Source organism: Brassica oleracea, chromosome C1 (assembly GCF_000695525.1).
Source record: "Brassica oleracea var. oleracea cultivar TO1000 chromosome C1, BOL, whole genome shotgun sequence".
Lineage (NCBI taxonomy): Eukaryota > Viridiplantae > Streptophyta > Magnoliopsida > Brassicales > Brassicaceae > Brassica > Brassica oleracea.
The window spans coordinates 41,843,829-41,855,075 of NC_027748.1; the positions used below are offsets into that span (position 1 = coordinate 41,843,829).

The following is an 11,247-nucleotide window of genomic DNA, read 5'->3' on the forward strand; positions in this document are numbered from 1 at the left end:
TTAATACAAATTTATAATGTCATTAGAAAATTTAGAACAACAATAAAAAAGTATAAGTTTCAGTATGGACAACGTTTAACGTAAAACTCAATATTTTTGTAGCCTCATAGATTTTGAGAAAAATTCAAAAAATATAACAATATTGCTTTAATGCATAGTTGTCTCATCTACTAATATATGATGATGGTCAAAGATGGTTGAAACCTTTGTTATCTCCATTTCTTTAGGGAATGACGATTTTGTAATGGTTAATCCACTAATTTAGGTAGTATATGAAGTTTTACAAAATTAACTTATAAAAAATATTGAACGATGCTCATGCACCATGAAAAAGAGTTTAGCATACATTAATAAAAAGTAGAATGTGGTTATAAATTTTAAAACAACACTAAAGATTATAGGCTTCAGTATATAAAACATTTACCAAAATTCAATATTTTTGTAGGGGTTAACACATTGATTTTGAGAAAATTTGAAAAAATCTGGCAATATTGTTTTAATGCATAGTTTTATCATCCACTAACATATGATGATGTTGAAAGAGGTTTGAAGCATTTGTTGTCTCCGTTTTTCAAAAAAATAATGATTTTATAGTGGTTATTCAACTGATTTAGGGAGTATTATGAAGTTTTACTAAATTAATTGATAAAAAATTATAACGATTCTCATATACCATGAAAAAGAGTTTAACATGCATTAATCAAAAAAAGTAGAATGTGGTTATAAATTTTAAAACAACACTAAAAAGTTTAGGCTTCAGTATATAGAGCGTTTAACGTAAAACTCAATATTTTTGTAGGGGTACACATAGATTTTGAGAAAAATTCAAAAAATATAACAATATTACTTTAATGCATAGTTACCTCCGGTACTAATATACGGTGATGGTCAAATAGGTTTGAAACATTTGTTGTCTTCATTTATCTAAAGAATAACAATTTTATAACGGTTAGTCCATCAATTTAGGGAGTATAAGAAATTTTACTAAATTAATTTATAAAAAAAATTTAACGAAGTTCATGTACCATGAAAGAGAGTTTAGCATACATTAATACAAAAGTAGAATGTGGTTAAAAATTTTAAAACAATACTAAATATTATATGGTCCAATATATAAAGCATTTAACAAAATTCATTTTTTTGTAGGGGTTGTTAACACGTAGATTTTGAGAAAACTTCAAAAAATATGAAATTATTGTTTTAATGCATAGTTAAAAAATGCATAGTTGCATCATGCACTAACATATGACGATGTTGATAGAGGTTTGGAGCATTTGTTGTCTCCGTTTTTCAAGAAAATAACGATTTTATAGTAGTTATTCCGCCGACTTAGGGAATATTATGAAATTTTACTAAATTAATTGATAAAAAATTATAAGTATTCTCATATACCATGAAAGAGAGTTTAACGTACATTAATACAAATGTAGAATGTTGTTAGAAATTTTAAAACAACACTAAAAAGTTTAGGCTTCAGTATATAGAGCGTTAACGGAAAATTCAATAAGTTTTAATAATTTATAGATATAAAATTAGAACGATTTTCATATACCGTAAAAAGAGTTTAACATACATTAATACATAGTTATAATGTCACTAGAAAATTTAGAACAACAATAAAAAGTATAAGTTTCAGTATATAGAGCGTTTAACGTAAAACTCAATATTTTCGTAGCAAAATAGATTTTGAGAAAAATTCAAAAAATATAATAATATTGCTTTAATGCATAGTTGTCTCATGTACACTAATATATGATGATGGTCAAAGAGGTTTGTAACCTTTGTTGTCTCCATTTCTTTAGAGAATAGCGATTTTACTTTGGTTAGTACACTAATTTAGTGAGTATATAAAATATTACTATATTAATTTATAAAAAAATTGAACGATGCTCAATTACCATGAAAGAAAGTTTAGTATACGTTAAAACAACACTAAATATTATACGCTTCAGTATATAAAGCATTTACCAAAATTCAATATTTTTGTAGGGGTTAACACATAGATTTAGAAAAAATTGCAAAAAAATATGACAATATTATTTTAATGCATAGTTGCATCCTGCGCTAGCATATGATGATGTTGAAAGAGGTTTGGAGCTTTTGTTGTCTCCGTTTTTCAAGAAAATAGCCATTTTATAGTGATTATTCCACCGATTTTGGGAGTATTATGAAGTTTTACCTAATAAATTAATAAAAAATTATAAAAATTCTCATATACCATGAAAGGGAATTTAAAATACATTAATACAAATGTAGAATGTGGTTAGAAATTTTTAAACAGCACTAAAATGTTTAGGCTTCAGTATATAGAGCGTTTAATGTAAAACTCAATATTTTCGTAGGAGTTAACATATAGATTTTGAGAAAAATTCAAAAAATATACCAATATTGCTTTAATGCATAGTTGCCTCATCTACTTATATATGATGATGCTCTAAGAGGTTTGGAACCTTTGTTATCTCTATTTCTCTAGGGAAAGACGATTTTATAACGGTTAATTCACTAATTTAGGTAGTATATGAAGTTTTACTAAATTAACATAAAAGATATTGAACGATGCTCATGCACCACGAAAGAGAGTTTAGCATACATTAATACAAATGTAGAATGTGGTTAGAAATTTTAAAACAACACTAAAGATTATATGCTTCAGTATATAAAACATTTAGCAAACTTCAATATTTTTATAGAGTTAACACATAGATTTTGAGAAAATTTTAAAAAATATGAAAACATTGCTTTAATGCATAGTTGCATCCTACACAAATATATGATGATATTGAAAGAGGTTTAGAGCCTTTGTTGTCTCTGTTTTTCAAAAAAATAGCGATTTTGTAGTGGTTATTCCACCGATTTAGGGAGTATTATAAAGTTTTACTAAATTAATTGATAAAAATTATAACGATTCTCATATACCAGAGTTTAACATACATTAATACAAATGTAGAATGTAGTTAGAAATTTTAAAACAACACTAAATTTTTTAGGCTTCAATATATAGAGCGTTTAACATAAAACTCAAACTCCTTAAACGCTTAAGTATATAGAGCGTTTAACACATAGATTTTGAGAAAAATTCAAAAAATATAACAGTATTGCTTTAATCCATAGTTGTCTCTTGTACTAATATATGGTGATGGTCAAACAGGTTTGAAACCTTTGTTGTCTTCATTTCTCTAGAGAATAGTGATTTTATAATGATTAGTCCACTAATTTAGGGAGTATATGGAATTTTACTAAATTAATTTATAAAAAAATTAACGAGGCTCATGTACCATTAAAGAGAGTTTAGCATACATTTATACAAATGTAGAATGTGGTTTGAAATTTTAAAACAATACTAATGATTATATGGTTAACACATAGATTTTGAGAAAATTTCAAAAAATATGATAATATTTTTTTAATGCATAGTTGCATCATGCACTAATATATGATGATTTTGAAAGAGGTTTGGAGCCTTTTCTGTCTCTGTTTTTCAAGAATATAACGATTTTATAGTAGTTATTCCACTGATTTAGAGAATATTATGAAGTTTTACTAAATTAATTGATAAAAAACATAACGATTCCCATATACCATGAATGAGAGTTTAACATACATTAATAAAAATGTAGAATGTGGTTAGAAATTTTAAAGCAACACTAATAAGTTTAGGCTTCAGTATATAGAGCGTTTAACGTAAAACTCAATATTTTCGTAGGGGTTAACACATAGATTTTGAGAAAACTTCAAAAATATAACAATATTGCTTTAATGCATAGTTGCCTCCTGTACTAATATATGGTGATGGTCAATTCTCTAGAGAATAGCGATGTTATAATGGTTAGTCCACTAATTTAGGGAGTATATGAAATTTTACTAAATTAATTTATAAAAAATTGAACGATGCTCATGTACCATTAAAGAGAGTTTATCACACATTAATATAAATTTAGAATGTGGTTAAAAATTTTAAAACAATACTAAAGATTATAAGGTTTAGTATATAAAGAATTTAAAATTCAATATTTTTGTAGGGGACACATAGATTTTGAGAAAATTTCAAAAAATATGACAATATTATTTTAATGCATAGTTTCATCATGCACTAACATATGATGATATTGAAGAGGTTTGGAGTCTTTGTTGTCTCCGTTTTTCAAGAAAATAACAATTTTATAGTGGTTATTCTACCGATTTAGAGAGTATTATGAAGTTTTACTAAACTAATTAATAAAAAATTATAACTATTCCTATTTACCATGAAAGAGAGTTTAACATACATTAATACAAATGTAGAATGTGGTTAGAAATTTTAAAACAACACTAAAAAGTTTAAACTTCAGTATATAGAGCGTTTAACGTAAAACTCAATATTTTCGTAGGGGTTAACAAATAGATTTTGAGAAAACTTCAAAAATATAAAAATATTGTTGTAATGCATAGTTGTCTCATGTACTAATATATGGTGATGGTAAAAGAGGTTTGGAACCTTTGTTGTCTTTATTTCTCTAGAGAACATATCAATTTTATAATGGTTAGTCCACCAAATTAGAGAGTATATTAAATTTTATTAAATCAATTTATAAAAAAATTAAACGATGCTCATGTACCATGAAAGATAGTTTATCATATTTTAATACAAATGTAGAATATAATTAGAAATTTTAAAACAACACTAAAGATTATAGGGTTCAGTATATAAAGCATTTACCAAAATTCATTTTTTTGTAGGGGTTAACACATAGATTTTGAAAAAATTTCAAAAAATATGACAATGTTGTTTTAATGCATAGTTGCATCATGCAATAACATATGATGATGTTGAAAGAGGTTTGGAGTCTTTGTTGTCTCCGTTTTTCAAGAAAATAGTCATTTTATAGTGGTTACTCCACTGATTTTAGGAGTATTATGAAGATTTACTAAATTTATTAATAAAAAATTATAACAATTCTCATATACCATGAAAGAGAGTTTAAAATACATTAATACAAATGTAGATATGGTTAAAATTTTTAAAACAACACTAAAAAGTTTAGGCTTCAGTGTATAGAGCGTTTAACGTAAAATTCAATATTTTCGTAGGTGTTAACACATGGATTTTGAGAAAAATTCAATAAATATAACAATATTGCTTTAATGCATAGTTGCCTCATGTACTAATATATGATGATGATCAAAGAGGTTTGGAACTTTTGATGTCTCAATTTCTCTAGAGAATAGCGATTTTATGTTACATAAACTTCGATTAGAAAGATTTTCAGTATTTTAGTATGTAACAAATCGGTGGAACTGGATTTGATATAGCGTAGAAGCTCGTTAAGAAGAGAATAAGCGGGTAAGGCAATGATGACCACTTGACTGTCTTTGTTATACTTGGCTTCTTTGATGTTGTTTGAGTATATAATACCTTTTATTACCATAATCTCTGTGCTGCCTACATTCCACAAAATGAGCATACAGCTGCAAAAACCATTAAAAGATTTCAGACAATAGTAACAAATAAACAACCAAAATAAACAATATTAGAGAGACTCTTGAGAACATAAATGGTTTCAGATCAATCATTGGGTCCTTGTTTGATCCTTTTCTTGATGGACTTTTCTTGAAAGACCACCAGAAAACGTCGAAGTACCACCTTCCGCTTCGTTTCGAAAAGTTGGCCTTTAAACTCCCTATTGCTCATATCAATTAAACGATTTACAAACTGCAGCATACCTGAACGCCTTTGTGACCACCATATATCTAATATACCGGTGAAGTGACCAAACTTGAGGGAAGAGACGTTGGAGTCCACTGGCGAGGACAGTAGAATATGTATACGATGGCGGATGTTGCGGCTATTTGGGAGAGCACTGGAGCTGTAAATCCTTTTTTCTTATCCAAGAAACCGGTGTTGGACTTTGCCGGAACTTTGGTGGTGGACTTGCTGGGACTTTGCTGGTTGAGTTTTCGGGAATAGTATCCATGGAAACGGTTTTGAATTTCGCCGGGGTTGTGGAGATTGAGTTCGCCGGAGCATATTTTGTACCATATAAACAATGTATGTAGTGGGTTATTAGTGAGATGATTGGGAACAATGCCGAAGCCACGTTGTGTGAGAGGGGGGCATTTGCCCCCAACAACTTTTTAAAATTTCATGTTAATCATTGAATAAATTTAATATGCCTCCATTGTTTTTAGCAAATATACTCCTAATCCATTGACCAATTTTACTTATGCCCCCAACAAATAAATTATCTGCCTCCGCTCCAGATTGGGAAGTAGAGGAGGCTTATGATTATGGGAGTATATATGCTGAGCTTGGTTGGAGGTGAAGCGTTTAGGTGTTACAGGGGAGATGAAGTTATGAGTAGCATTGATTTGAGGAAGAAGTTACAAAGACAATTGAATTCGACATTAAATTCTATAACTTTACACATTTACGGTTTAAGTGGATATTTTTATTTCTCAGGTTCGCAATTAAGAAAGGACGAATACGAAGCATGAAGAGGCAGTATCTTATTGGGCTGAAAATTATATCACACTTTCAATTAAAGAAACATACTTCCATAAAAAGCCATGATCAAAATAGAATGGAGAACAGAAGACACGTGTCCAAAGAAGGAATTTTTTCGCTGAGGTGAATTCACGAGAAATCCAGACTTGTCAACTTTATTGTCATTGATATGACTTCTAAATTCGTCTTGCATCCAGCATGTTACATTTATTGCATTGGTTCTAGCCTTCTGGGCCTTTCGGACCCATATGTCAAAATTCATATATTTCACACTTACGTCAAGTTGCTAGCTGTAAACTTGTTCCTCTCCCTCTTCAAAGAAATTGTGTTGTAGGACTTCCAACTTACAAGTATATAACCCATCTTTAAAATTCCCACTCTTTAAAATTCCCACTCGAATTTATATTCAAATGATTGGATCAGCAAACAGTGCCAAGCAAGTCAAATTACATAGTCTTTGGTTCCAAACTAAAAATCAAATTAACGAGGGAAAATATGCAGACGGTAAAAAGTTTTGGTTGTTTTAAAGGTTTCACTGGAAATGAAGCGGCAAATCTGAACATTACATCTCAAGTGAATCTGTTTTTCTTTTTCAAAAATAAAGGTATGTATGTGCTAGACACTAGACAGAGAGACCTCGCCATTTTTGTCCTAATAAAGACAAAACTTTCAGGAAAAAAAATGCAATTATAAATGTTATAATAAGACTGAAAAAATCATCATGTTTCTTGATCTTTCGGTTTTCTACTACATATCACATAAACCATGTAAAAAAAAAAAAAATCAGAAAAAGTTAATTAAACAAGACAAAATCGAACAAAAATTACACACTAATTCGTTAGCTAATAATACTCTCAGAATCTGAAAAACATACTAAAAATTAATTAATTATTTCAGCTCAAATCGATGAGACCAAGAGATACGTTTAAGCATAAACAGAAGAAGCATAAGAGAGAGCCATGAGCAACACAGCAGCTTGCTCTTCCTCGCCGAGCTTCTTCCTCTGTTTATCCTCAGCCGTCGATCGCTGCATCATCACTTCTCTCCCCAACTCCACCAATCTCTTCTTCAACGAGTCACCAAGCTTAGGATTTGTAGCGTGATTCTTCTTCTTCTTAACGTCTGATCTGTTTCTGACCACAGTACTTTTCTTCTTCTTGTTCCTGATCCCGCATGCGTTACATAGCGACTACATAACACAAACAAAACAGATCAGATCGGAGAAATCGAGGTTAGGTGAAGATCAAGAAGAGTCCAAACCTTGGGACCGGTGGGACCCCCACGCCAAAGAGGGGTTTTGCTAGTACCGCAAATGGCGCAACTCTTCTTCTCGCTGCTGGTACCTCCTCCTCCATCACTGCTGCTGCTTTCTTCAGTTGCATCTACGGATGTGAACTTGGTTGTCATGGCTTCTGAATCGAAGATCTAAACACACAGAAAAATTAGCTAAACCGATCACTAGAAACTAAACCGAGAACGATTTAATCAGATCACTTACTTTCTCGGTGTGATCTAGCATTTCTCCCAACTTCGGTTAAAATGTCTGGATCGAACAGCAGATCGGGGAGGATTCTCAAAAAAAAAAAAACAGACAGGTGAAATTGTCTGAAGGAGCTGGAGAAGATCGCGATGAATTCTCAAAGGCAAGAAAGAGATCAGAAAAACAAAGAATTTTGAAAAAAAAATGGAGACAGAGAGTAGCGAGGGAGTGTCAGAAGAGACGCAGAGATATTTTTGTAACGACCCAACAAACACCACAAGAATCAGATCTATAAACCAAACGCCATTTTTATAAAATTGAATTGGGCCGGGCTAAACCTACTGTGATAAATGACGAAACTACCCCTGGACCGACTAATTAGGCGCCTAAACAAACTGCATAACCGGGAGGAGTTTTTTTTTTTGTTAATTTTGGGTGAAAAGGAAAGGGCGCCAATCGAATTGGCGCTGAAATGTTGTTGATTAAGAAATTAAACATTAGCTTAACCCGGACTGAACCGTGATTTAAATGTGCCAGATCAACGGCTCAGATCTAACACTGCATACATATAAAATTCTTAGATTACATTCATCTCGTTTACATTTTCTTATGAAACTAAATGACGTTCTTACCGCATCCTCAAAAAGTCAAATAAACTATTTCAATCCTAAAGCAAGAAAGTGTTTCTTCGGGACAAGACTTCACATGTCGTTGTCGATGATATCGCGCATCATCTGTAATGGAATTAGCCCTTCTGTCCTGATTGCATCTTTGCTTGGGTCAGGACTGATGAAGAACAATGTAGGTAAGCCCCGGACCTGCGTATTCAAGATTTGCTTTCACATAGATACACTGAGAGGAGACTCGTGAAAAAAAAATAGAAGGTGAGAGAGTTAGAGTTTACCTGCATGTCGCGTGCAAACTCGTACTCATCATCTGTATCAACTTTCACAATCATTGCATTGCTCTCATACTCTACTGTAAGCTGTTTCACAAAGAGCAAAACAATTTAACATGAATCTAACGAGATAATTCCAGTGTACAAGCCAGTAGATAGAGACAATCATGTTTTCCCCAACAGCAAAATCTTTTAGCATGAACCAAGCGAGATTTTCAGAGTATGAGCGAATAGATAGAGAGACAATCTAGAAGAAAAATGCTGAGTTTTCTCCAATCCCACCCACACTTTGAATAACTTTATTTTGAAAATGGTAAAATTGCCTTCACCATAAGGAATGGGGTGAACACTGGTAAAACTGGAACCGGGTAAACATCATTTTCTATTAAAACACAACAAAGAACTACACTATATAAGAAACTTGATTTACGAGAAGAGTGTCTAAACTCTTAAGCTATACCCAAACCAAGACCATAGATCAATTCAGAACCACTGAGCTCTCAAAACTTGCCTTAAGGTCTATTGCTGAGCTGCAAGGCTACATTACACTGATCAACACCTACTAGGCTATTAACAATAGTAGTCAGTCAATCACTAGACTTGTTTTTAACTCATTATAAACCATCCCATTTCAAGGTTCAAGAAAATATAAAATATAATCAGTTCCAAAAGTCAACTGTTTGCGATAAATAATACAAGCATACTAGAGGCAAAAACATAAGCAAATGAAACGGAGAGACTACGTAAAAATAAAATAGAAAAAGGTGAGGGATGAGAATGAGATCGTACCATTTCGAGTTCTTGAGCTATCAAGATACAAGGTCCACACCAAGTCGCATAAAAGTCAACAATGACCGGCACCTTCCTCTCTCCTTTCACCAGCTCTTGAAGTTCTTCAGCTGATACTTTCCTCTGTCAAACCAACACAGAAACGGAAAAAAAAAAAAAAAAACACACTCAGTTAACAGTCTAGATTCTCGAATTAAGCAATTTCAATTGTGAGCATTTTAGCAGTCTAATGCCTCAATCATTTATGGAATAAGACAGTATACCACAAGATAATCTTCTCTAACAAACTTGCCCCGAGGCGGAGGGCAGAGAAGCTTCCGCGGATGCGTCAACGGTCGAATTTTCCTCCGGAGAAAGAGGGACGACCGAGCATGGAGTGTGGATAGAATCGGCGATAACGGGACGTTGAGGCGAGCAAGTGTTGTGGATTGAACCAGAGCCATTCTGGGAACTGTTGAGTGGAAAAAATTATTACAGTTTTTGAGGTTTTTAAACACTTGATGGGTTTTAGTCTAACCTCCAAATTTTGATGGGCTTTATATAATGCTTAACGGGCCAACTCTTTAGAGGCCCATAGGATCTATTAGGGCATTTTAACTGCACTATAAAATCATTGGTTGTCACGGAGGCCGTGAAAAGAAACCCTAGCCCGAGCAGATCTATTACTCAGGTGTTAGCCTCTTCTACCACGCCCATCTTTCTATCTGTTGTTACCTTCGTGATTTGATTGAATAGTGTATATTGCAGAGATGGCCAAGTCGAAGAATCACACGGCGCATAACCAGTCGGCTAAGGCCCACAAGAACGGGATCAAGAAGCCAAGGAGGCACCGTCACACTCCCACCAGAGGGGTAAGTCTTTTTAGAAGCTTCTAGATATTAATTTTAGTTTTAGAGTTTTGATTTTTTTTTTTTTAATGATGAAATGTTTACAGATGGATCCTAAGTTCTTGAGGAACCAGAGGTACGCAAGGAAGCACAACGTCAAGAGCGGCGAGAATGCCACCACTGAAGATTAAGCTTTTGATTCTCTCTGAGAGATCATTTTGAGGTTTTTTTAAAATGAAATTAAGACTGTATTAGACAAGGGAACCAATTTACATTTCGCGTTATGTTTGGTTTGATTATGTTTAAGCATGAGGTCTATGTACTCTTTTATCCTGGCCTTCAATTTAATATCATGGATTTTCATTTCGTATGGTTTTGAGTTTCTTTATTTGATTGGTTTTGCCCAATTGTTCATATGTTATCTTGAACTGAAAACTGGGAGGCTGTGTATCCATCATATTTAGGGATTATCTCGGACATTAGCTTGTTATTTTTTATAGGGTTCTGTAATCTAAATGCATGTTCCGTATCATGATAGTTCTGTAATCTAAAGGTATGTCTGGGACATTTGAATCGATCGTCGCCCATTTGTTAGGTTCTGGTTTCATGAATATACTGGGAGCTTGTTAAAAAAACTCGTATGGCTGTCTGTGCATATCACAAATGTCTTCTTTGAGTTACAATAAAGTTTGATTTTTTTGCTATCAATTATGGATTGGTATATCTTCAGGTTATTAATTTGATCAAGTGATTAGAGTGTTCTGTTAGTTAG

At 32.4% G+C, this 11,247-nt stretch overlaps 3 protein-coding genes across 3 annotated transcripts; 1 reads left to right on the forward strand and 2 right to left on the reverse strand.

Moving 5' to 3' along the window:
* Positions 1–7,289: 7,289 nt before the first annotated feature.
* Positions 7,290–8,224, reverse strand: LOC106294527 (GATA transcription factor 15). The gene is made up of 3 exons (XM_013730101.1): positions 7,980–8,224; positions 7,742–7,906; positions 7,290–7,670 (listed from the first exon to the last, which is right to left on the reverse strand). Exons 1-3 carry the CDS (start codon positions 7,998–8,000, stop codon positions 7,407–7,409), a joined length of 450 nt encoding a protein of 149 aa, XP_013585555.1. The 5' UTR covers positions 8,001–8,224; the 3' UTR covers positions 7,290–7,406.
* A 283-nt stretch (positions 8,225–8,507) lies between these two features.
* LOC106298807 (thioredoxin-like protein CITRX, chloroplastic) lies at positions 8,508–10,102 on the reverse strand. The gene is made up of 4 exons (XM_013734945.1): positions 9,912–10,102; positions 9,649–9,771; positions 8,866–8,946; positions 8,508–8,779 (listed from the first exon to the last, which is right to left on the reverse strand). The coding sequence occupies exons 1-4, from the start codon at positions 10,089–10,091 to the stop codon at positions 8,663–8,665; spliced, it is 501 nt and encodes a 166-aa protein (XP_013590399.1). The 5' UTR covers positions 10,092–10,102; the 3' UTR covers positions 8,508–8,662.
* A 137-nt stretch (positions 10,103–10,239) lies between these two features.
* LOC106293791 (60S ribosomal protein L29-1-like) lies at positions 10,240–10,842 on the forward strand. Its single transcript, XM_013729437.1, has 3 exons — positions 10,240–10,318; positions 10,396–10,499; positions 10,583–10,842. Exons 2-3 carry the CDS (start codon positions 10,398–10,400, stop codon positions 10,664–10,666), a joined length of 186 nt encoding a protein of 61 aa, XP_013584891.1. The 5' UTR covers positions 10,240–10,318; positions 10,396–10,397; the 3' UTR covers positions 10,667–10,842.
* Positions 10,843–11,247: the final 405 nt, after the last annotated feature.